The sequence below is a fragment of the Symphalangus syndactylus genome, chromosome 16, assembly GCF_028878055.3.
Source record: "Symphalangus syndactylus isolate Jambi chromosome 16, NHGRI_mSymSyn1-v2.1_pri, whole genome shotgun sequence".
In the NCBI taxonomy this organism is placed as follows: Eukaryota; Metazoa; Chordata; class Mammalia; order Primates; family Hylobatidae; genus Symphalangus; species Symphalangus syndactylus.
This window is the reverse complement of record NC_072438.2, coordinates 38,121,485-38,149,383: the sequence shown is the minus strand read 5'-3', so window position 1 is coordinate 38,149,383 and position 27,899 is coordinate 38,121,485. Positions and strand designations below refer to the sequence as shown.

The 27,899-nt window shown below is 37.9% G+C and overlaps 1 protein-coding gene across 11 annotated transcripts in view; it reads right to left on the bottom strand.

The window, feature by feature from the left end:
* The window catches only part of PCDH7 (protocadherin 7), a 423,650-nt gene extending 396,262 nt beyond the window's left edge, over positions 1 to 27,388 (bottom strand). For 9 of the 11 annotated variants that reach the window (XM_055246544.1, XM_055246545.1, XM_063619459.1 and 6 more), the window contains exon 1: positions 24,205 to 27,388. In XM_055246544.1, coding sequence (XP_055102519.1) covers positions 24,205 to 27,378 — 3,174 coding nt within the window. In that variant the 5' untranslated portion in view covers positions 27,379 to 27,388. Of the gene's footprint in view, positions 1 to 11,913; positions 12,956 to 17,817; positions 18,066 to 24,204 lie in introns of those variants that run through there. The other 2 variants (XM_063619464.1, XM_055246546.2) reach the window with 2 other exon arrangements.
* Between the last annotated feature and the right edge of the window lie 511 nt (positions 27,389 to 27,899).

Sequence of the window (27,899 nt, the reverse complement as noted above, 5' to 3'; positions counted from 1 at the left end):
CTTAGAGAGTAAAGACATTATCTTCTGTTGAGTTCCTGTACATCCCAAGACGTGTGCATCATTATCAAATTTAACCCTCACAACACCCCTGAATGGCCAATATCACATAGGACATCAATTAATGATATTGCTATTCCCAATATTCAGATGGTACTGCTATGGTTTGAATGTGTCCCCCCAAAATTCATATATCAAAAACTTAATTGCCATTGTAATAGTATTAGGTAGTAGGGCCTTTTAGAAGTGATTAGGTGATAAGGATATTCACCTCACAAAGAGATCAATGCTGTGTTTCAAGTGGATTAGTTATCTCAGGAGTGAGACCCTGATAAAAAGAATGAAGCTGGCCCCACTGGTTCTCTGTCTCATGAGCTCACTCACCATGTGTTGACTTCCAACATGAGATGACTCTCTCTAAACGCCTGTATCATGCTCTTGGGCTTCTCGGCCAACAGAACTGTGAGCCAAATAAATCTTTTTTCTTTATAAATTGCCCAGTCTGTGGTATTCTGTTACAGCACAGAAAACAAACTAAGACGGATATTGAAGCTCAATGAAGTAGGATGAGACCTACTGTACCTCAAGCCTGGCCTCATTACCCCTTCTTGGCCTCTGATTGTAGCAGGTCAGTCAGATCACATCCAACAATCATAGTATTTGTATGTAACAGGCACTTGATAAGTTGAATAAACAGTTTGTAAAAGTTTCTCCAGTCTTCTGCTCCTATTAAAGTGTGAAACATTTTTTCACATTTCAAAATATTTGACAGCCTTGTATATGAGAATAAACCTTTCATTTTACAGAAAAATAACTGATCGCTTAAACTTTTGCTATCTCTGAATTTGTTTAAAACACTAATAAATTATTCTGAGGGAAAAGCAAGATACAGTGCAAGTAATAATAAAGTATCTATTCAGTAATAAAATGTTGAGATTGCACAGAAAAAAAAAGAAAGCCTGACTGGAGTCTACCCAAATAATATTTTGTGGCTTATAACAGGTGGTTATCAAATTTTGAGAATGTCTGCCAATCAGACCTGTAGTATGCAAAACAATCGATCCCTAAGATGTCCACATCCTAATCCAGGAAACTTGTGAATATGTTACCTTACATGGCAAAGGAGAATTAAGATTGCAAATGGAATTAAAGTTTCTAAACAAATAAACTGAAAATAAAATTTTCTTGGATTATCCAGAAGGACCCAGTGTAATCACAGTGGTAAGTAGACATTTATCTCTTAAATGTGAGAGAGGCAGAAGAGAGTCAGAATGAAGAGATAGGAGAAATATTCTACTAGCCATTCCTGGCTTTGAAGATGGAAGGGGATCAAGAGTCAAAGAATGCAGGCAGCCCTAGAAGCGAGAGAAGACAAGAAAACAGATTCTCCTCTTGACCCTACAGAAAGAAACACGACCTTGCCTCCACACTGATTTTAACCTAGTGAGACCCATTTCTGACTTTTGACCATAAGAGTCATTTAAAATAAAAAGTTTGTTGTTTTAGGACACTGCATTCATTATAATTTGTTACAGAGGCAATGGGAAGCTAATAAATGAATAAAGTTAAGATTTGGAAGGCACTTGGAAAATTATAATTAGATGCATTAGCCAACATCATGTAGGACATGAATTAGAGGATCCTGGTTGTCTAGTACAAACATGCTTCTATTTTCTTAGATCCGGTTCAGCATTAACTATATAAACCATATGAAAACATTTTAACAACATACACGTTGTTTTAGCTAATGCCTTTAGAAAATCATAATTTAAACTGCCATGATGGAAAAAAAATTCAAAAAATGCATTGAAATACTTAAAAAATAATACAAAAAATGCATTGAAATACTTAAAATGCATTGAAACTCCTAAAGTATTAAGAGACTTCATATATCTTGTTCAAATGATTCATTATACTGCTGTATTCTGATTCACTAAAGAATTCACTACTATACCAGTGGTATAAACGACCCAGTGACACAAATGACCTATATTTCGAAATCCTCACATGGGGATAGGCCAGTGCAAGGAAAACCTATTTATGGTCTTCTAGATCCTACACAATTAAACAGAAAGAAAGGAGAGGAATAAAAGAAGTGAAATGATTGAAAAGGAAAAAAAAATCTTCTTTCCATCAAGCAGACTTAGTTAAAATAACCATTGTGAGAGGAAATTTTTTTGGAATCAAGTCAATTTTCACTTTTGTCATTAGTAATGTTAACATATTAGACCACTAATATTTACCACTGGAAATATCCTCTCAATAGGCTGTGCCAACCAATGCATTAGCTCAAACTATGGCCCTGAGAGAATTACACAGAGATTCTGCAAGGCTTTGTGGAAAGCAAATGGGGCAAATTTCAGGAATAGTCACCAAAAATAAAGACTCAAGAAACTGGAAAAGTTGGCAGCATAAAACACTAGGAAGATTAGATGCTAAAATATTAAGGCAAGGACTGTAACTAAGGCAAATTGCACTGTGGTGCCCATTCCAGAACATCTGCACCCTGCTCTCCCTTCAAGCTGCAGGGCCTTACAACCAAAGCTAATTCCCCGAAAATCAATCTGGTTCTTGCAAACACCAGATTGAATTAGGATTTTTGTTTACTATCTTTTACCCTGAGGGTGAGCCAGGACACTTTTTAAATGTTGTGGTCTTTCTGCCTGTTGCTTCTTTTTAATAATTTTCATAAAAGATAGAAATAGAATTTTAAAGTATTCAGCCACTGTTATTTCCTAGAGGTGAGAGTCTTTCAAACCTTGAATTGCTTCAGGATTTGTAAAAATAATATCTCTTTAGCCAGGCACAGTGGATCACACCTGTAATCCCAGCACTTTTGGAGGCTGAGGCAGGCGGATCACTTGCGGTCAGGAGTTCAAGACCAGCCTGGCCAACATGCTGAAACCCCGTCTATAAAAATTAGCCGGGCGTGGCGGTGCATGCCTGTAATCCCAGCTACTGGGGAGGCTGAGGCAGAAGAATCACTTGAACCTGGGAGGCAGAGGTTGCAGTGAGCTGAGATCATGCCACTGCACTCCAGCCTGGGTGACAGAGTGAGAATCTGTATCAAAAAAATGAATAATAATAATAATATCTCTTTCAAAGAAAAATTATATGTGCATGCACACACACACACACACACACACACAAATAAACTGAGCAATTTGATCCTGGATGATATCAGCACTAAATAAGGAGCACCTAATTTCTACCAAGACACAAAACCAAGGATCTGTTGTTACAGCTTTAAGAGACTTCATGCTGGGACCAAGAGTGACAGGAGAAAAGTCGACCAGGATTGTTTTGCCTCCACTGTTTTCCATACTGCATGATGCCCCACATGAGTGCCTTTATTAGAAAGCCTTGTGTCACGGCTTTTTGTTCTTCTAGAATCCTCCATGAATAGAAATATAACTTGGAGAGGCAATATCTTAAAAGCTGTCATCAACCAGTCACTTAGGCAGGATTATCTGAAAGCCAGCTGATAACAAGTACCAGTGTTAATAGGACACATGATAGGCGCGCTAGTGAAAAGGAGAGCACTAGATAAAAGCACCTAAAAATAATTAGAAATTGTAAAAAAAAAAATCATTATAATTGTTCTCCCGATATCCCAGGGCTAGAACACCCTCTACAACCAATTCATAAAAAAAAAAAAAAAGGTGTAAAAATATGAGATTACGTGACTGTTTTTAGGAAAATATAATTTATGACTCAGATGAATTGTACTCTTCAAAGAAGTTGCCATGGGAGGGTGTAAACATTCCAGAAATGTTTCCATGATTAAAAGTGCCTATATATCTTCTTTATATAAACTCCTTGTTTTTTTGGAAATCGCTTCACAGCATCTGTCCCTCTACTTTCAATCTCCTCGATGATGGCAAAAGTTCCCATCTGAAGGTGATTTGACATCTAAAAATAACTAAAAGTCATTTAGAGCCAAGAGTGAAGAATTCAGGGTGAACAGTTACAGTGAGTTAAGTTCAGTTTTGGTCAGAATCATAGAATGACTAAAATACAGGAAGCTAATGGGAATTGCTCATTAACTGGTTCTAGGATTGACAATTAAAGAATTAATCCATTAGCAATCTATTAAAAGCAAAAACCTGTTGAAATGTAAAGGAGGAATGTGAAGAAAAATACATCCCAACTCAGCTCCAGTGAGAATAGTTGATGCCCTATGGCCAAGGCTGCAAGACTGATGCAGGACTGATAAAGGAGAAAGAAATCAAAGCCATATTCTAACTCTTGTGAGGCAAGTGTCAAGTGTCATCCTTCCTAGGAATCAGTCAGTCCTTCTTCAGGGTACATATGGTTCCCATTATAACCCTTATCATACTACATTATAGTTATTCCTGAATAAGTCTGTCTCCCCTACAAGACTGTCAGCTCCTGCTTCATACTACTAGTGTAATGGAACATTAATAATTGGGAGTTAAATGAATGAACAACACCCATTGGACATGTAAATCATGGTTATACTATTATTAGAGTCTTACTTATGGTCCCACCTTATTTGGAATCATATAGGTTAATGGAGACATAGCCTAAGGAAACTTTTTTGCTTTTACTGACCCTTAGTTTTATATGGATCAAGGAATGTTGGAAACTTGCTGATTTTTAAAAAAATATAAATTTGTTAGTCTGTTAGTCCTTTATGGTTTTTTCAATGCAGCTGGGACATTGAAGTTGAAAAAACATTCAGCGTTTAAAATCCTACCACTTGGCTGCTTGGTAGATACTGACTTCTGACTTCCTCTGAGACAGTGAGAAAACAGCTTGGCGGGAAAAATGAAGATAGAGTAAGTGCAAAAGCTTACAGGATGCCACTGCGGAAAGAAAAGAGCAAAACCTCAGACTATCATAAACTGACTCTGTTGTAGAGCATTCTGAAGAATCAAGGGAGATACAGATTGCCTCCAATCCCATGTCTTTCAGGAAGATTGCCAAGTACAGAATTTCTACTTTGCTCAAGTCATTATTCTAGTAATTTTCCTCCACAACTTCAAATCTAGTGAGATAGTTAATAATACTTATTGTGAAAGCAGCTTTCAAAAATGCCAATATTCCCCCAAAGTTTCAATGCTCACCAAACTGATTTTTTTTTTCTAGTTTGCAAAGATAAATTATGACTGGTTTAAAACATAAAGTAATTTGAGCTTGTGGAGGTATGCATGTGTGTGTGTGTTTGTGTGTGTGTGTGTGTATGAGAGAGAGAGAAAGATTGAGAAGAAGGATTGAAGGAGCAGAGAATGCTATGTTTTAATCTGTAGCATTTTCCTCAGAGGCTGATATTTTTTCAGGGTTTTTCAACTATAAGTTTAGGAGAAAATGTAGTCAATCATAAAAGTACAGAAAGATACAACTTCCTATCTATATTCCCTTAGTACATTTATTTCTCACTATCTTTTTCCTTTGGTGAAAAAGTCCCTCCCCCACCCAGTTTTTTTTTCAATTATTCAGTAAAAAGGCCCAGCAAGAAACCAGCTTAAGTGATAAAAAAGAAATAAGCCAAACATTTTTTGAACCCCTGAGCAAAATCCTTGATTTTTTTCCTTTTGTAAATTAAGACTTTCCTCTCTAGTTCTGAAGCATATTTTCTCTCCTTTCTTCAATAAGACATTTCAGCTTTTGCGCAGAGTGATAAAATAATATGTCTTCAATTCTCCTCCACAGATGAATGCTAGGAATAAAATGTGACAATGTAACTCTGCTATTTTTGGTTACAAGATATTCTTTTGAAAAAACTATTTTTTTTCCTTAGGAAAATACTTAGCTTCAGTTTTTGGCATCATTATTTTATTTTTGTTTATATTTCCCACCATCTTCCCCAAAGCTAGTTTATTTACAATAATATGTAATAGATATTATATTAATCAATATCCAAAGTGTCACTTGGATTTTTATAGTGTCTTAACATTTCCCAGAGAGTATTAGATGAATTAATTAAAGAACAGAGATAAAGAGAAGCTGAGCGATTTGCTCAACATCAGAGATCAAGACTAAAATAAATCTTGTAAAATCTGTATCTGCCTCCTAGCCAGGATTGTAACCACTAATATGATGGCATATTGTATGGTAAGTTATGTGGCTTTTAGATGTGAGGATCTTTCTGCATTTCAATTTCTTTTGATATGATGCAGTATGTGATGAATATTCTTTTTCTTTCTCATATGAAGCCGAATTAAAACAAAATTCACAGCTCAAGAGGCAGCACTCTTTTAGTACACCAATGACAAAGATCAAAAAGGCATCACACCTGTCAACTCTGAACTCCAGGTAAGTTTCACAAATATGCATGATACAATAATTAGGACTAGAAATGTTTCTGAATTTCCTTTGTTTAGGCTTCACACAAATCACTCTCATTTTCTTTGCACAGCATCTCTGTAGCTTAATATATAGAACCCATCATTTCTAAAGAGAAATGCATATAGCCATATATACATGTAGGTTGTAAAAGTACTATATTATATGGATCAATTTGTTTTTTCCAAGTCATGTCTGTTCTTCCTTCACGATGTGCATATGCTATCCTATTAATGGCAATACGACACAGTGGAGACATCAGACACTTCATATCCCTCCACGGTGTGCCTTCATTTAATGATTAGCAAGCAATATTCTAGATAATACTTGAGATGGTAAGCACAAATTCTTCATTAAACTATTTGTCTGGCTAAGCAGTGCAGTTACATGATTATTTGCCATTAGAAAGCCCTGACTTGTGCTCTGACAATAACTGTTCTAATTTTCAAAAAAAAATCAAAAATAAATTCAAAATTAATAGCCATGAATTCTCAAGAACTGATAAACATACAATTTTATTATTAACTGTGTGAGGTGAGTGTTTACACTATTTTTTACTGAGGACTGAAAACAACTGCCACTTGTCTGAGTGAATACAAAGACTCACAAGCGTATTCCTGGCATATCCAGGAAACATCTTGCAAGAATGATAATAATAGACACAGAGCAAATCATAAATTTCACCAAGTTCTTACAATGAGATCATGCAAAACACGCTGCATCCTCAATCTTTTCTTCTTCTCTTGAACCCTCCTTGAAAGCATACCAATATTTTCATTGACGTTTATAGATTCAAAATTAATTGTCCACTTTCAGACACTAAATTTGAAACAGCTTTCCAAATCGAGCCAGATTGTTCCAGCCCCTAATTTGCTTATACTCTACTCATATAGTAATTGCAGATTATATTTGTGGTGCCCACAGTTATTCAGCAAATAACAAACACTATTCAACTTTCAGAGTTATTTGCCTCTAAGTTGGTTGTTTCCAACTGGGAGTTAAACTTTCAAAAGAATGATAAGGAGGTGATCGGTTGCGCATTGGGATCTGCAGGGGATTGGCTGGGTTCTTTACCGTTTTAGTACACTTTATTTCCATTCATAGGAAAAAATGCAAGGTGGCAATGTTTTAATATCTATTGTTGGCCAGGTGAAGTGGCTCATGCCAGTAATACCAGCATTATGGGAGGCCAAGGCGGGCAGATGGCTTAACATCAGCAGTTCCAGACCAACCTGGGTAACATGGTGAAACCCTGTCTCTATAATTTTTTTTTAACTAGCCATATATGGTGGCACACACTTGCAGTCCCAGTTATTTGGGAGGCTGAGGTGGGAGAATCACCTGAGCCCGAGTGACACCCTATCTAAAAAAAAAAAAAATCTACTGTTGAGTAAACAAAACTCTATAAATGCATAAGTGGACTAAGGAAATAGCCTCACACAGTTAATTCACTAGTTTTTGAAGTCTAAAATTTTAAATCATTCTAATGATACTCATATCAACTCAGATCATATGTATTAAAAACATATTATATAACTGATCTCAAAGTTATATTACAAAGATCATATTTTGAGATATCTCAGTTGAAAAAAAATACTACAATGAAAAGTGTCATCCACATATTAAGAACACAATGTCACAGCAAAAAAATCACTGCACCATTGTTTTCATAAAGAATCAACTTCAGATGGGCTTTGGTATTGCTTATGTACACTTTAGCTGATTAAAAATGTGTTTCATATTCTTTGAATAAAAAAGAAGAAAGCATGTATCATGAAAATTTATATAAATGCTTTTAATAAGAAGTAAAATGATATTTTTAAAAAAACTGTTAAATGACATAGGTCATATTTTAACTGAATATTTAATAATGAACACCTAATTTAGGTAAAACTAGAATCTTATATAAGTGATTCACTTTCACTTTATTTTCTTTCAAACATTGTGAAAGCTTAAAAAAAAAACCTCAAGAGAAAAACATGTATCTTTTTTTGTGAAAGGTAAACAAAATGTACTTTTAAAAAAATCCTAGTCAAAATGTTATTCTCTGTGAAAAGGCATTTTCCTATCCTGAATCAACTGGCAATCAACAAAAACAATGAGATTATTTTTTCCTACCTTTACTAATGATATCAATAACAAACTATATACATAATGAGTGAATTGAAGAATATTGAAATAAAATAATGAAAAAGAAAAAATATTTTATGAAGTGTTTCCCAAAAGCACAGGATAGAACTGGTCTAATATGCATCTTCCCATCTTTTGTTTTGCATAAGGTAAGGTTTAAGGTAAAACTATTTTTTAAAAAATTGGACAGAGTAACCTAATTTCAAGAACATAGCACAGGATACTAAAATAGCAAGGTTGAAATATCACTGAACGGAAGAGAAGCAAGGGAATCCAATTCCATTCTCACAGAACTAGTTGGCTATAAAATAGATGTGTTCCCTCTACTTCATATATGCACAGTGGCAGAGAGAGTGGCCTCTGCAGCCCAACTGTCCGTACCTAAACCTCAGTTCTATCACTTTACAAATTGTGTGACCATGAGCAAGTTACTTAACACTGCTGCACATTGCTTTGACAACTAAAAATGAAGATAATTATAGGTGTTACTTTATCATTATCACTATTTAATGAGTTAATATATGTAAAATATGTTGACCAGTGCCTAAAATATAGTGTGCAATGTAAGTTTAGCTATTTATGTATTTACATATTATCATTTATATACTATTTACATATTATTACACTGAAACCAAAACTCCATGAAGGAAGAAACTTTTTTCTGTTTCATTTATTACTACTTACTACATCTATTACTTAAGAATAGACCTTAACCATAATTGGCATATAGTAGTGATTCACTATTTTCTTTCTGAAATGTCAACCATATTACCTCTTTCTGTGTGTTTCATGTGTGTATATGTATATATGCATATGAATATGTCCACTATACATAAATACATACTCACATACTTAAATTTCTTATTGAAGGTAAAATATTAAAGAAAACATCAAGTTTTAGTAACAGAGTAAATTTTAATATCCTTGACCTAACAGTATAAGCATTAGTTTGGGAAAAATCCAGACATTACCATCTATTTTTCCTAAATCCAACAGAAATGCCATCTCTGTATATGAAATTGATCCTTGTGTTCAACAGTTAAATACACTGAAAAACAGATTTAGATGCAATTTAAAAAATATATATTTGTTTATACCATCATTATTGCCATTTCCGTGAACAAGGGAACTGTTAAAGTTTCTAATATTAATTGTAGAGGGTCAAATGCAAAATTAGCTCTAGAAGCTTAGAAAGGTACTTCTTAGAAGAAGTCTACTTGCTGTTACATTTTGTTGCCTAGAAATGCTGACCAAAGGAAAAGAAGGAGGAATTTCCCCTTCCGGACTTTGATGAGTTTATCCTGTATTAGGCTCACAAAGTCATCACTCCTACAGCACACTGGACACAGATTTATATATATACAGTTCCAAGTTACTCATTATTAATTTTATCATGGGAAATTTTTATTTTATGTTAAACGTTGAAAAGCACAAAGGGAACAAAAGCATAATTTTAAATTTGTCCGTGGATTGGTCTCATGATAAAATGTGTATTGCATGCATACATAATAATAGTGAAGAGTCACTCAGAGCGTGGTACCAGCCTCAGTTACATGCCTGGCAGTTTCCATATGCCATGAGAAATCAGACCCACTGGATCTGTGTCAGACCAATTATGCCACTGTGCATGAAAATCCACTGAGACTGTGCTTTCATAAGAAGAATTATTAAGTCTACGTTTCTGTTTCAACTGACTCCCTCTCCACTTAACTCCTATTGCTTTTCATTTTAATGCTGAAAACGCACTAAAATTTTAAGACTAAATATGAATATTGCCATTAAAAAGAACTGTTAAATTTGTGAAACAGTTTTTAGACTGTTTCATGTAAATGTTGATTTTACATTAATCAATATACCCTCATGAACTTATTGGTTAGCAGAATTAAAAAAAACTAAGATGTTATTTAATGTCAGAAATCTGCATGAAAGCTTAACATTGCAGACAGCAGTGATGTGCCCAATAAGTTAGATACAGTAAGCTAAACAATGTATTTTAAATTTGATGCCCATGCAAACATAGTATAGATTCATGTATTTTTCACAAAAGCAATAGTAATTGTACCTTTTTTTTTTTCAATTTAAGAACACATCTATAAGGTTGGTTTTTGGAGCTCATCAAAGGAAGGAAAGTTTCCTTTAAAATGGGAAGTGTACTTTCCCAGGAATGGACGGGCTGTGTGTAATAATGACAAGCTCATGAAGAAACGATGGTCCAGTCCAACATGTCTTTGCTCAGAAAAAAATAGATTCTATTATGGACTAAATTATGCCCCGTATTCTCTAACGTGGCTGTACTTGGAGGTAAGGCCTTTATGGAGAAAATTAAGGTTAAATGGGGTCATAAAGTTAGGGCTCTAATCTGATAGGACTAGTGTTCTTATAAAAAGAGGAAGAGACACCAGAGCTCTCTCTCCACTCAGGCACAGAGGAAGGGTCACCTGAGGATTCAAAGAGAAGGCAGAGACCTACAGCCTGTAAGAGAGACCTCATCAGAAACTGAATTTGCCAGCCCCTTGACCTGAGACTTCCAACCTTCAAAACCAAGAGAAAATTAACTTCTGTTGTTTAAGACACCCGGTCTGGGGTATTTTGTTATAACATCCTGAGTAGACTCACATAGACTCTCTCTACTAACCTGGAATTTTTTCAGCTGTATAAAAGAATGTTATCAAACTACTGTGAGTTTTTCCTATACTACCTAGTTTATGACAACAAGCTTTACCTCTCCATCTTTACCAGGGACATGTCAATAGCACTGAAAGTCATTCTCACAATACCCAGTGCCTATTGGTATATGTGGAAGACCGCATCTATTGGTATATGTGGTGCACCTTGATCTGAAATTATTGTAACTTTGAAGACAGTGACTAGGATAAGCTATCATAAGATCAAACAAGTGATAAGTGTAACAAATACATACACACACACACATATATGTATGCATACATATTTTTTGAGACAGGATCTCCCTCTGTCACCCAGGCTGGAGTGCAGCAGCGTGAACACAGGTGACTGCAGCCTCAACCTCCTGGGCTCAAGCGATCCTCCCACCTTTGCCTCTCAAAGTGTTGAAATTACAGGTGTGAGCCACTGCACCCAGCCTATATTTTAAATATAATATATTGAAAATGCCCCCCAAAGTGTAAGTGCAACTGAAAAAGAGGTTAGAGAAATTCATAGATAATTAGAAATATTCTCTTCAGTTGCTTTAGTGCTTCAAAAAGTTGCAAATGTTTTATATGACTCCCATAAACTGTCACGTAATCAGAGCAGAAGTTATAATCTAAAGTGACAGAAGAGGAGTTTCCAGAGACTTCAAGACTTGAAGGGGACTTCACAGGGTCACCCCAGCCAGTCAGTGACAGAGCTGGGGCTAGAAGGCAGACTTAGATTCCCTCATCCAGCTTTAGTTTTCTATTTTTCCAGAGACCTTTGAGGAGTAAACCAGTAAGAAGGTGGTAAGAATTTCAAAAGCCTTAACTCCAAATTTCACTAGCGTAGCTTGCATTTTGCAATCAGAATGGAGAAGAGGGGTTAGCGTTAAAAACTCAGGTTTCTAGGCTATAGAACAGACTCCCTAGAACTGATTTTCTGAGAATGGGGCATGCAAAACCTACCTTTAAAATGACATTTGTGGCCGGGCGCGGTGGCTCACGCCTGTAATCCCAGCACTTTGGGAGGCCGAGGCGGGCGGATCACGAGGTCAAGATACCGAGACCATCCTAGCTAACACGGTGAAACCCCGTCTCTACTAAAAACACAAAAAAATTAGCCGGGCGCAATGGCGGGCGGGCGCCTGTACTCCCAGCTACTCGGAGAGGCTGAGGCAGGAGAATGGCGGGAACCCGGGAGGCGGAGCTTGCAGTGAGCCGAGATCACGCCACTGCACTCCAGCCTGGGCGACAGAGCGAGACTTAGTCTCAAAAAAATAAGTTAATTAATTAATTAAAAAAATAAAATGACATTTGTGCCAGATAAAAATCACAGGTCTATTACACTTGGTTAACACAGTCCCACACCACATTATGAGATCACCCCGATTTTTTTTATTAAAAATAGTTTTAATTCCATTTAATCTTTATTGTTTTGCTAAAAGATTACAAGTAAATAAATGAAATATATTATCTCTCAAATTATTGAAATATTTAGTCCATCCCACCAGTATGAGGTAGGAGAGCTCTTTGCATTTGGTCTGCTCTAAATATTCCACAGATTTTTGTCATTTGTATTTTTTCAAGTTTCCTTCAACAGTGGAAAAACACGCTTTTATTATCCTCTTTAAGTCTCAGCTTCCTCCAGTTAAGTTAGGGTAAGAAACCACTGTGTGGCAATAATGTGTCAAAAGTGGCAACTATTTTTACTATACTTGTCTAACGTAACAGTAGAGAGGAGGCAGGTATGGTGCCATGCAGTTTTTCTACTTTCTTTTTCCCCTTTTTCTTCTTTGTTCTCCTCTTTCTCCCGTAGTATGAGAGCAGAAAATGAATGGAGATGAAGCAGTTAGACTGGATATTCTGGCCTGAAAACAAAAAACAAACCCAAACAAGCCACTTGGTCTAAATATGAGGAAGTGAAGGTTTCCTACTTTTTCACACGAATCTTGCAATCATACAGCATGATGTTTACTGGCATCCTTATGGTCACCAGGGCCCTGGCCCAAAATTCCAGGCCACAAACATTTGCTTTTGTCAGGCTTGAACATCCTTCTCTGATATAATCTCACCCTACCTCCCCAACTCCTCACTAGAATTCAAGATACGTTAACACAAGTCTCAGTCGTCTAAGCTACTCAAGGTTACCCATCTTTCCTCAAGGCCCTAATCAAAATTCCTGTTTCTTAAGGACTATTGATCTTTGTGAGGTGCTGACCTAGTTATCCACTTAGAGCAGTTTACACCCCGGCGAGCTAAAGTCTGAACCAAACTGCTTCAGAGGTCACTTATGGTCAGTTACACTTTAAAAGAGGAGTCCTTCGAAAATTCTGGGCTGCTCAGAAGTGACTTACAGTTGCAAGGCATTGCTCTGCTCTCAAGATATGGCACTTTCCTCTTTGCTTAGTAAACCAAGATATGCCCCGCCTCACCTTTAAACATGGCTGCTTGACATTTGACTGAATAAAGATGGAAAGTTTATCAGTGAGCATGGATTAGCACAATGAAGGAATAATATCTGCAGGAATATATCAGTTGACGAAAACAGAGATTTGTGCGTGTGTTTGTGTGCACATGTATCTACATCTTCTCCAGGTAATGATATTCAGAAAAATGCTAAAAACCTGTACGTTTTTGTGGTTGTTCTTCATACCCCCTCAAAATGTCAAAGTGTACTGTACGACCTGTGCGTCTCTTACTTGCCTCAAACATTTGCTTTAGTTTAGCTTGTCTAAGGCTTCCTTGCTTACACCACCAAGGAGAAGGGAAGCGGGGAGATCAGAGAATTACCCATGTGCTACCAAAACAAGGGTCACACACCACACAAGGAAGGCAGGGACTCTGGCCAACACAGCAGGTAGACTTTCATCTTGGAGACACCCACCCAGCAGGGGCAGAAAATAGCAACTATGAGATTCTCAGAGCCTAATATAAAATAGCCACACCATATTCCAACAATCCAATGTGAATGGATCTGCAGGCTACCTAGCAACAAAGCCTAGGCCCTTTGTTTATTTGTTCAACAAACATTTATGAGTGCCTCCTCTAAGCCCAGCACTCTGCTGGGCTGCGGAAATACTGTGATGGCAAAAAAAACTTGAGGGCAGTCCCTGTGAGCTTCATGTCTCCCTTGCCTCATATATATTATTTTTTCATTGTCCTATGTATGAAGACAGGGAACTTATTCTAGTTGTTGTTGTACCTTCACTCCAAAGCCTTGCAGTGTGTATTAAAGATATAGAAAATCATGGCCAGGTGCAGTGGCACACGCCTATAATCCCAGCACTTTGAGAGGCCGAAGTCGGTGGATCACTTGAGGTCAGGAGTTCAAGACCAGCCTGACCAAAATGGTGAAACTCCATTTCTACTAAAAATACAAAAAATTAGCCAGGCATGATGGCAGGCACCTGTAATTCCAGCTACTCGGGAGGCTGAGGCAGGAGGTTCGCTTGAACCTGGGAGGCGGAGGTTGCAGTGAGCTGAGACCGTGCTGCTGCACTCCAGCCTGGGCAACAGAGCCAGACTATGTCTCAAAAAACAAACAAAAAAAAGAGATAGAAAATTAATACACTTTCTAGAAAATGAACGGATTAAACACGCACATCAAAGAAAAGTGTTTTGCAAAGTTGCAGATAGAAAATTATTCCCAGAGAGATATTTCCAACTGTGGAATTGCTCCCAAAAGACTTTGGTAGGTTTTTTTTTTTTTTTTTTTTTTTAAATAACCTAAAAAATAAAGTTAGGGTTATAAAGTGATTTGCCTAATTCTTGAGGGTTTTGTTTTTAAATCACATATGTGGCTGTAGTTTATAAGTCCAATGGAATAACTGGATCTCCAAATTATACCTGCAAGCATTTTTTTTAGTAGTATGAAGTGCAGTTTGTGATTCAAAAAGTTTGAAAAACTGGACCTGTTTTAAGGAATTCTTCTATATTCCAAAACATACATTTTAAAACTTCCCTCAAACGTTTTCAGTACTCTTGAATTATGACTGAATATTTTTTTCACAGACGTTATAAGGTTATTTAGTTAGTTACTACATCAGAGTCATGAAAAACCTGTTCATTATTTCAGTATCCTCACCTCGGGATACTGGTGCTCTTCCTCACAGTTTGTTCTGAGGTACACATACGCAAACATGTATTCAATGCTTTGAAGTTTAAGAGGCATGATACAAATATAAACTATCATTTTTCTGCCCGATGTGGCGGTGGACACCTGTACTCCCAGCTACTCAGAGGCTGAGGCAGAAAGATCCCCTGAGGCCAGCGGTTCCAATCCAACCTGGGCAACATAATGAGACACTTGTCTCTTAAAAAAATAAAATAAAATTTTTAAATGAAATAAAGTATCATTATCATCTTTGTAATATATTAATTCCACGAAGGTAAAGACTCTATCTTATTATTGTTTTAGTACCAGGACCAGTACTGATAAAGGAAAAAACTTTATCCAAAGGATGAACTACTCTAAAATAGACCAGTCTCTAGCATGTCATATTCCTTCTCAGAGTTTGAAATGGAGAATTAATTATTTTCTTCTAGTTTAAAATAAAATATCCACATGCTAAAATATGCAGGGTAATATGTGGTATGTTCTGTCTAAACCTGTCCACTGTCCACAGGTACCTCAGTAAATGGTGAGTTCCAGTAATTACAAAGGAGACTCACAGACCTAGAGACCTGAGTTTGATAGCAACACCTGGGTGAGGGGTAGGTGGGGAGGCGCTGGGCATGGTAAGGGAATGGGGAAGGGGGACTGGGAGTCTGTATCTGGTCAATAAACCAATGGCACGTGTTCAAAGATTTTTTTTTTTTTAATCACAAGAATAGTAGAGGAATGGTAACAGACTTCTCAAAAGCTTTTTTCTGTTGATAAATGTTGCTGTAATCAGCATGCTGTTGATCATTCTGATTCAGCTTAATAGTACACTAATATCCTTGAGAGTGTTAGCATTTTTTTTCTTGCTTTTCCAGTCATAATAGTAAATAGCCATAACTTCCTACCCTAGTCTAGAGTGCTGATTCTCAAACCTTCTCGACTGCTTCCACAGTAAGATATATTTTTAACATAGCAACCAAGAACAGAAACACACACCTCCACACAAACACAACTGAAACAAAAATTGCACAAGACAATATTTACTCTTACTACGGGTGATGTACTCTGAATTTTTCTATTTTATTTTGTACTTTTCTAATTGTGGTAGAGACTCAACAAACTGATTCATACCTCAAGAGTGTGTTGCAACCTGCTTAGAGAATGCTAACTTACAATGTTCTTCTTTGTGAAGGTATTCATAAATATCACTTCTATGTGATTGCACATTAAATAACCCAAAATTCTAGACTTTGTTTTTTTCTGTGATTTGTTTTTAAGTTGATGTGACTTGTTGCGGGATTTACATTTGAAGTATGTCTAGTGACGTTTACTACTTGGAATGAGGAAAACAGCATTTTCAAGAAGCAGAGATCAGTAAGGTTCCTTTCACCAGTTTCTTACACTAGTCCTTGTGTTCAAAACAAAATGAGAGGTTGAGGATAATTAAGTTTTATACCGAAATCTTACTGTACTTGCAATGATGTTTCTGAAAATTTCCCTTTTGCAAGATTAAATACACAGCTTATAAAATAAAAATCCTCAAGTATACATTAGAGATTCACAGGGGTTACAGTGCATTCCCTATCACTTCCAATGTCCTTCCAATATTTATTTATTTGTTTTTCTTAAACGGCTTTTATATTGAGAGTGATTCACCAAAAACTCTTGAGAATTTGGCATTCTTAGTTCCCAAATTTGTGGACAATTTTAATAGGGCAGACAGTGTGGTAAATGTATTACAAAATTATTAAACTTTACATATGGAACGCTTATTTTTTAGGCTCATAAACACATACGACATAACAAATAAAGACATAAACATACAAATATAAAGAGGTAGAGGGGCCATCCAGAGGACTCCCTGACCTACCTATAATATTGCTCATACAACTAAAATTCAGTCACTTACTCTCTCAATAATATGTAACATGCTGAACCCTTTGAAGCTGCCTCAGTTTACGTTATCTGACATCAAATAGGATGTTTAATAAATATGGACTTCTGATAAATGTAGTCCATAAAGAACAGAAAGCCACATATTCCTTCCGAATGTGACTACAGTGACTTTAGCAAATCAAAGTGAAAAGTTCTAAATTTTCTTAAAGAATTAAAAAATAAATTCAAAAACGATATAAATATTTTGGTCACTATTTCAAGATTAAGAAAAAAATCAATCCATTACAGTGCCCATTATAAATATAAAAAATTAATTTCTCAAACTTGTTTTACAGACAATATTTTTATAAATATTGCTTGAAGTTCTAGCATATATATATATGTATATATATATGGAAACACACACAAACACACAAAACAGCATTTAAAAATACACACACAGAATGAGCAAAAGATATTATCCCTCACTCTGACAAAACTCTCTGACTGGCCTGTGATTACATGGCACATAAAAATATTGATCAATTTAGATTTTCATTCAAAATCAGTATTTAATGTATTAAAGACAAAGACATAAGAGACTGAATTTCCCTTTGTTCACACAAAGTCTCAAACTTATTGTTGCAATATGCTTTCAGATTTTTTTAAAGACGTCACTATTAACTCTAATAGGTGCTAACTGCCTCTTTAAGAATGGAATTCCTGGTGACTCAGACATCCATTAGTAGCACATTTCTGCATTAATACTGTTTCATACATTTATTTTATATTCATACTATTTCTCCGTATATGAGAAAGAAAAAGACTCAAAAATAAAATGTACAACAAGTGGAACAAGCAGTGATTGGCTGACACCCCACGGCCAAGGGCAGGCTCCAGCAGGTTTCGGAGTAGAAAGGTCATCACAGTATGGTGCATAATGGAGCATCATATTAGAGTGGAATTCAGCCAAACACAGTAATGTATGGATGTAGACGCATCTGAAAGAAGGAAAATAAAGATTTATGTAGATAAAAAAATCGATAAAGAAATTTTCCCCAGTGTCTTATGCCCAATTGGAAAACTATAGTAGAGATTTAGGAGCAGAGAAAAAATTTAATGCCAATTTTGTGTTTGTAAATAATAAATACACTTGGGGGTGGGGGAAGTTAATTTGTCAGAGGAATCCTACTTGGGAGCTTTAATAGCTTTTTGTTTGTACACAGCATTAGAGTTCAATACAAACATCACTACATTCCTGAAAATAAACCTTGATTCTGCCTTTAAAACATTAATTCACCGGAAGTGATAATTAAGATTAGTTTTAGTGGTTTCAGCTCAATTCTTCTTAGAATGTGATTTTTCCCACAACACTAATGCTAAATAAAGCACTATGTAATGTACCGCAAAAGAGTCACTGCTTTAGAAAAGATTCTATGGGCTTTTTAAAAAAACTAAGAAAAGCAAAGCTTACTCTAGATATACGGGAACAGCTCTTACTATTTCTATAGAGTCATAGGAAATAAATGAATGGGAAACCTTGCCGTAGTCTATAAATCGATTATACACTCTTTATACATGACTATTCTAAACAAAATTGGTTATATATATATTTAAAATACTGTATATAATTATACTAAATCTTCTACCTAACCTCCACCACCACATCCTCCCAGGAAAGAAAAGATGTTAAAATGTTTAATGGACTAGATTGCTGTGTTGAAGTAATGGCTTTGTCACATGATATTTAGTTTTTAAAATAGTTCAGATTTTATTTTTAAAATTAATAGGTTCAATAATTTATATTTTATCACTCTGCAAATTTAGAATCTAGTACACTAGACTGGCTAACTGCCTAACAAGGAAGCAATCCAATTGAAAATTAACAAAATGTCATATTCTTCTAAAAATTTGCTAGAAAACAAATTAAGAGAAAACATTCGTGCATGACTGTGTGTTAAGGATGCTACTAAAAGAAAATGTATGTGCAAAGTTGATAAAATGCAAACAAGCCCAGAAGTCAAAAGTAATTATCAATATTGATGGAAAAGGTAAAAGATTATCACAATTAGAATGCATAAAAAGTTTCATACATAATGTGTAGAATGTTTTAATTCTTTTCTATTTAAATGAATTTTTATTGAAATATACTAAATGCTAGGAAGGAACTTATGTCTGTTATCATTGTTCTGCTAATATTAAAAATTCTGTCAACAGAATATATGTTCTTAACCATGTTAAGATGCTTTACTCTATGTTATCAATTACAATCCTACATGAGGGATAAGAATTATTAACTTCTTTAAAATTCTGTAAATTTTGAATTATATTTTCCCAGATAATTTTACACAGAAGAACTGGAGCCTAAAGCAGAATTATAGTCTATTGTAAAGATGTCAATCTTCATAGCCAAATATATAGTCATAAATAAGTAAATTTCAACAGATTTCTACTGCAATTGAAATACATACAGAGAAAGTTACAGAAATTCAGTTTTTTTCCCCCAAAGGTAGTATGATCAGATAAATAAGAAAACTGGACACTACATTCCATGACTTGGATTCTAGTCCACATTATATCCGTGACAATTTTGTAATCCCAATCAAGTCACTGTTTCATGCTGGGCCTCAGTCTCTTCTTCTATTAAAATGAGGGGACTGTTTGACACCTTGTCATTCTAAAATGTGATGATGCTAGTCATTTCATGTACAGTCATTAAGCTGTTGATTATAGTATATTTTATTTCAACATTGTGTATGTTTAAGTTCAGGTATTTTTCACATATTAATCTATAAACATCATGACTAAATAAAAGACTAATACAGCTATAAATGGTATACAGGAATATGTGTGTATATGTCTCTGTGTGTACAGAGTTTGTGATATAAACCATGTTCACACTTTTTCACATACGAGATATGTAATTACTCAAAGATAGAAAGATAAAAAAAGACTTTGCCATATTTATTGTACTAGATGGTTTATTAAAATATTTAAACTGACTTTGTGGTCTTACATCTAAGTCATTAATTGGTTTACGATAAGTTTGGGATAAGATTCAAATAATCATGTGGACTTCTATATAAATTTGCAAATTCATTGCGGATCAAATCAATGGATGACCTTTTCCTTATTTCATAGACATCCAGAGATCCAGATAATGTTGCTTTACTAGATGACTAAAGACAAAGCCTAACTTCCATCAGCTATTAGTCTTTTGCCTATGGTATCAGGCCAAATGTAACAGAAATTTCACCATATGCAGATTCATTGTGCCTTATGAAAACATCCTTAGTTATAGACAGGAGAAACACATTGCAAAAATTTTGCTTACAGAATGAGCACTGGAAGCTACGGTTGGCATCACTATGTAGATGCATTTCCACTAAAGAATATATATATATGCATGCTCTCTCTCTCTCTCTCTCTCTATATATATATATATATATGTATATACACACACACAAATGAATTGACATTTAGTTTTCTTATTGCTTAATAAATGACAGCAAGTCAACCATTTGCTTCCAAAATTGAAGCAATTAAAAAATAACTTCTCCCATATTTTTTCACTAAGTATACAATGAATATATTGAGCATAATTCGATCATTAAAGAGAACATTGTGAAGACAAACTGTGAAACTGTCACTGAAGTTGATGTAAATTTTTTGTATTTCAGGATCAGCTGCAAATGGATTTTAAAATGGATGTTTATTCAAACTAAGTTCTTGCCAAAAATAAATTACCTTACTTTCCATTTACTAAATACAATAAAATTTTTACCTGTAAGTGCATTATCTAAATAACAGCATATCAAGGATAAGCTCAATAGAATTTGAGAATAATAAGCAAAATAGTAACTGAACTTTTCATACTATCACTCTTTGGGGGGATTACATTATTTTAAAAGAAAATTGAAAAATGCTTAGCACATAGTAAAATACCGGAGACTTAAAAATAAACAGAAAAATAGAATGCATATGCCTTTACGTTATGAATGAAAAACACAGTTGTACTTCTCGTTCACAAAAGTTTAGTAACTACCAAGACCAGGTTTACGAAGGAAGAATGACACAGAAAGGTGGATACCTCATCTCAATACCTCATCTCAATAATGCTGTCAATGATCCACATTTTGCTCAGCTGAACACATTATTTAGCTGAGAGCAAAGGCTTTTGTTTGAAATGCAAAGGTATGAACTATGAAAATTTGTGCTACATCATCAGTGAGTCTTTCTAAAGTGTTAATTTCGGAAATAATTTCAGCAACTTTACCACACACATTCCCTAGAGTGTGCCAAAGAGTAACTATAGACGCTTGGTTTGAATGGCTCTCCAGTCTATGTAAACAAAACAAAAAGTAAGAGGTTAAGGGAGAGTTATTTACAAACTTTCATTTCTACAAAGCTGTTTAACCTATTATAATGAAAACAACAGGACTTAGGTACAACACTTTAAAATGCCTAATTTTCGTGAAGATAAGAACACTCTTAAGAAACATCACTTTAATTTTTTCACAAATAAAGGACTGCAATAAGGCAATTCAGGAAAACTATAAATAAAATGAAGGCTTTATGTAAAATGAAATCTCAATTTTTAAATTAGACCTGCTGTATGGAATTGAAAGAATACAACGGTCTAGTTTTACCTTAGATAAATCCATTATCAAAAGAAGGAAATTCCTGCGAAACTCTGAATTCTTTTTTTTCTTTTGTAACATCTGGTTTAATCAAAGAAAATGTATTTTGGCAGTTCTGTAAAAATTGAAGGTCATATATTTTAAAAATAAACATAGGAAATTGTCTACTTATGGCATAAACAAAAAGCAGAACAAAAAGGAACCCATTTATGTCAGATGCCAAAACAGAATGTAACTTTGTAAATGGATCCCTTGTCCCCTGACAGCAATATTGAGGAGATGAAACATATCAATTACTATTACTAATTACATTAAGGAGAATGTGTTTCATCTGCCTTTATTTCATTTTAGGTCAGCTATTTACTTGTGGTTAAAAGTGTATACTTCTTTTGAATACGTAATGACAGAAAAGTTTTCCAAAGTCACTTTTGGCAAACTGTGCAATTCATTCCAATTGCTTTGAGGGTTTTCTCTTTTGGAATATGGACTTCTTTACTCAGTTAAGAGGTTAACACCATATATTAGTTTATTTATAAGCATATCACTTTGCCTTTTAAACAGGATGCCAACAGTCTTGATATTAGCTGTTTTAAATATTCAATAATATAGAGCTAACCTCATCTGATGAGCCAAACGAAGCTTAAGTGACAGCACAGAACATATGAAGTGTTTGCATAAAGTATCCATAAAAGTGTCACTTGATATGTCCACTCAAAAGCATAAGATTACACAATTTAGAATGCAAATGCTATCCAGACACAGGACAGAAGTACCATTAGGATAAGAACCGAGATGTAAATATTCTGCAGACAGATCTCTTCACACTCTTTTGCATTAGGTGTTACTATTTTCTAGAGAAATGTCTACAAATCTCAATTTATTTTTGGGTGTTTAATCTGTAAAAAGTGCTACCATTTTAGCTAGAATCTTCCCTGTTTACAAAACTGATAAAAGCACCAAAACAATACAAAAATCAGCTTCTCACTCCATGTAACACAATAATACAACAGATATAAATACTCCACTACATCAAATGTTGGTTTAAAATAAATAAATAATTCAAATTCACATATACCAAAGGACATATTTTCAAAAGCCATTTAATGCAAATATAATTTGAGCTGGTGTTTTCTTGGATTGCATTTGTTATTAGATATAAAAGTATATTCAGACTATTTCTCCTTATCCAAATAGCTACAGTAAAGTACTATATACAGAAAATATTTATTTAAAATACTAATTTCAATAATCATGAAAGCAATTAAGAATGAATATCTCTTTCTATAACATCTTCAATGAGGCTATAAAATAACTTTTTCCTTTGCCTCAATTCTTCTCGGATTCCACATTCCACATGCAAAGCATATTTAATAGAAATTAGGTTGACAGTCATAGCTGTGTTTCTTGAGATGGGTTCTGACAGTAAGAAATACGTAATGTTTTATTAGCTCAGGTTGCTGTACCATGAGACACAGTCCTTTCCAAAAGGTCTTGTTTGCTGTGTGGCAAACTTTGGTGGATATACAAAGTAAACTTTCTGAGGATTCTATATTACACAAGGAAAACTTTCAAAAATAAATTTCAGTTTTGCTTAAGTTCCGCCTCAAAATATATGTGTTTTTTACTGTTTCTACATTTCACTGAGAAACTATTATGTCAATTCCACATAATCTTTACATTCTCAATATATCATAATGCATGCCAAAATAGTCTTGCACACAGTACTTCAATCATGAATACTTTCATTACTTGGCTTAAATAGTAAGTGGCTCATGCAATGTGTTTTTGTTTGCAAACTTTTAATACCAAACAGGAAGAATGCAAATGGTAATTGCATATCATTATAGAACACTAATTGTTATAGGTATCAATTATTATAGATATAAAAGATTGAAAGTGGAGTTTTGCATGACATTTGCATATCAGTAAATATTTTTAAACCAGCATTTTCATCAAAGTAGTCAATATTTCAATATCTCAGACTTAGTACTACATCTGCATGAATCAGCATCTATTTATCTGTAAAATCCTGCATTGTAAATAACATAGCTAAAACTTTTATGGTATCCAATTTGCATAGACACCAGTAGTAACTTTAGAAACTTTTTCTCTGGATGTAATTATCCACTTAGTTGCCACAGACGAAAATAATTTCAGGTGAAAACTAACCATCTAAGTAATACATACATATTTATTCTGGAAACAAAAAAATGTAGTATGAATTAGGGATGTCAAGTGCAAACAGAACTGCAAAACACTGCCTACTCTGAATACTTCTTTCAGTAGTTTAGTGAACCTTAATTGGAATTTGCAAAATACAGTAGTACACCTCTTGTAGATGGCCTTTGCTAAATTAATGGTGCAAAAATTAACATTAAATTCCTACTGTTAAAGTTTTAATAACTTTAAAAACGAGAAGACAAAACTTTACAGAAGATAATCTGTCTCAGAGTTATTAGCCCTCCCTGGGATATTTAAATATATTTGGGATACATCTTACCTGTTTGCTGTACTTGTTATTGGTTTGACAGCTGTACTCAGAGCAGTGATCTGATCCAATTGAAATGTTGTCTCCTGCTCCCACAAATGTGTTGGCTGGTGGTAGATCTTGTACGGCCTGGTGTTTTTTTCCTGCAGTTGGTGACTGGGGATGAAGCTGAACAGTAGGCAATGGGGAACTAGATTTGTAATGCCTTGCCAGGTCAGGACTGCCGGGCCCACCATTAACAGATCTGTATCGCCCCATGCTTGGGCTGTCTGACAGCTTCTCATTGACACTATCATACCTCTGTCCATTTGGTTTAGAAGCCTCCACAGTGACAATGCTGCTGTAGAGAGGCTGCTTAGATTTTTTGTTTTTCTTGTCCTTTTTAGGCTTTTTAGATTTGTCATGCTGTTGGGGTGTAAAAAAGTCTTCGTGATCTTTTTTGCCAGCTTCATAGCCATTTTTATTTTTGGACCTGCAGTACCTTGCCATTACTACAATTAAGATGATTAGAATCACTGTCATAATGCCAGCAACCACGCCAATGACAATACTGAGTCTCTGTTTGCTAATTTCATAGCTTGGGTCACCAGCTATATCCTGGGTGAGTGGGGTGTGCAAACTTCTAGCTATCTGGGAGTCAATCACAGTTGCATTAGAAACACTTTCATTGACAAACACATGCACCAGAGTCGTGGTGGACTGGGAAGGCTGCCCACTGTCATTCACTTGCACCACCAACCTGTGCAAGCCATAATGCTTTTGGGTGAGTTTTCCCACTAAGGAAACCACACCACTAGTGGGATCAATTTCAAACAGCTTGAAGGGATTTCCTCCCACAATGCTGTAGTTCAGGTCTGCATTGATGCCATCGTCACTGTCTGTTGCCAACACTGTAGCTACTACTGTCCTGACATTACTCGAAGGTGGCAGTAAAGTGTAGGAAATGTTTTTGGGAAGGGTAACTGTGGGAGCATTGTCATTTTCATCCATCACAAAAAGCGAGACCGTAGCTGTGGCAGATCTGGGAGGATCTCCCCCATCCACAGCCTTGACTCTGAAAGTGTACGTGGTCTGATGTTCCCGGTCAAAAGACATTGTGGAGTAAATGGTCCCCGTGTCATTTTCAATAGAAAAAATGTTATTGTTCTCCTCTATGTACAGGCTCATCTCTGCATTCCGCCCCTTGTCAGCATCCATCACGGTGACCATCCCCACAGGGCTGTTGGGCTGCAAGTTTTCTTTCACATAAAAGGTGAAGACGTCCTGCATAAACTTAGGGTCATTGTCATTCTTATCAGCCACCTGCACAATCACCGTAGTGCTGCCCTGCAGCACGGGGATGCCTTTGTCTTTGGCGTTAACTTTAAACTCATACCTGTCAGTCTGCTCGCGGTCCAGCACCGTATTGACCAGGATGTCCCCAGAATCGGGATCGATGGCAAAGATCCCCATCACAGAGGACTCCAGCGAGTAGGCGATCTCGGCGTTCTTTCCGCTGTCTGCGTCTGTCGCCAGCACCGTGGCCACCCTCTCGCCGGGGATGTTGTTCTCAGGGAAGTAAACCTCCACCACCGACTGGCCGAACACGGGCGGGTTGTCGTTGGTGTCTCCCACCTTGACAATCAGGGAGTTGTTGCTCGAGAGGCTGGGGCTGCCTGAGTCCACCGCCACGATGACCACGTTGAACTCCCGGGTGGCCTCGTAGTCCAGAGGGGTCGAGGTGTGCAAGAAGTACTTTTTCTTGTTCTGGTCTCCCTCGGTGTCGCTGGCTGGCTTGAGCTGGAAGGGCACGTCGCCCACCACAGTGCAGGTGACCACCCCGTTCTCGCCTTGATCTCGGTCGGACACCTGCACCAGAGCGATGGGGGTGTCGACCAGAACGTCCTCGGCCACGTTGGCCACCCCATCCTTGAGGGGGATGCGTCCAATCTTGCGGATTTCAATGGACGGCACGTTGTCGTTCTCGTCTTTGATGTTAAGGACCACGGTGGCCTTATCGGTCTTGGGGGGCTGCCCGCGGTCGCGGGCCATGACCGTGAAGCGCAGCTGGTTCACCTCCTCGCGGTCGATCCGGTGCAGGACGCTGAGCCAGCCGGACGTCTCGTCAAGGCGCAGCAGCCGCCTCACCGACTCGGTGGCCGCCCCAAACACGTACTCGATCTGCCCGTTGACCCCCACGTCCAAGTCGGCTGCGCGCAGTTGCAGGATGGGGGTCCCCGGGGCGCTGTTCTCAGCCAAGTCGGCCTCGTACACGCTCTTCTCGAAGCGGGGGCTGTTGTCGTTCACGTCGGTGATAAGGACCCGTAGGATGGCCTGCGAGGAGCGAGGCGGGTCGCCGCCGTCGCGCACCCGCAGGGTCAGCTCGTAGGAGTCGCGCTGCTCGCGGTCCAGCGCCCCCTTCACGATCAGCTGCGGCTGCTTCTCGCCGTCCGGGGTGTCCGCCACCTGCAGCTCGAACACGCTGCTGCGGCCGCCGGGGTTGGTGCCGCCGCCGCCCTCTGGTGCGTCCAGCCGCCGCTTGGAGCCTCCCGAGCTGCCGCCGCTCGCGCCGTTCCCGCCGCCCCCGGGGTAGGGGGCGCTGTCGGCCGCCCCGGCGCGCCGGCTCTCGCCGCCGCTGCCGCCGCCTCCGGGCTCCTGGAGCAGCTCGTAGCGCTCGATGCCGTTGCGGCCGAAGTCGCGGTCGGTGGCTGTGGGCAGCAGGTAAAGTGTGCCCACCGGCCGGTTCTCCTCCACCGTGAGCGTGAGCACGGGCGACGGGAAGGTGGGCGTGTTGTCGTTGATGTCAAGCACGATGACCCGACCCTCAAACAGGTCCACCCAGCTCTGCGAGGGCCCGATCACCGACACCTCGAAGTCCAGGAAGCACTCGTTCTCGTCGAAGATCATCTGACATTGGGGCAGCTTCTCGCGGTCGATGCGCCGCTCGCTCGTGCTCAGCTCGCCCGTGAGGTTGTCGATCTTCAGGTACTCGGAGCCAGACTCCAGACTGAAAGTCACCTCACCCGATCCAGTCACGATGCCCAGGTCTGAAGCCACATTGCCGATGCGGACGTCGGCGGGGCCCTCCTCGGCCAGCCGGTACCGGAGGAGCTGCTTGGCGGCCGCCAGGCTGAGCGAGAGCGGCAGGAGGAGGCAGCAGCCCAAGCACCAGCCGCGCGCCCATCCCGCGGTCCGCATCCTCAGCATCTTCTCCTGCTGCTGCTGCTACTGCTCCTTCTAACCACAGCCCCCTCGGCGCTCCCCTCCTCCGGGGCCGGCCGCCTGCCCTCCCCCCAGTCCTCTCCCCTCTCCCGGAAAGGAAGGAGCGAGAGGGAGGGGAGGGAGGGGGCAAAAGCGGCGTGGAGAGTCGGCCGGGAATGGGGGTGGGAGGGCAGCGATAGATGCTTCTTTTTTTCTTCCTGCTTCTTCCGAAAGTTATTGTTTCATAATTCATGCAATGGGTGCTAATCGCCCGCTCGCCTGCCGCCGTTCAGTCGCAGTACTCACAGTTCACGGGACACTGAGCGCCGCGGGTTCGGCGGCCCCCCCACCCAGAGTCATCCCCGCAGCGGGCGGAGAATCCCCGACTCTCGTCTCCGCTCTGTCGGAAGGGGCCAGAACCGCTCCGGCAGACGGGCAGTGGGGCTGGGAAGAGGTGGGGAATGAGCCTGCAGCCTCCCCCTCCTGCCAGCCCGCTGGTCTTTGCTGCTACTCGAGTTGAGTCCAAT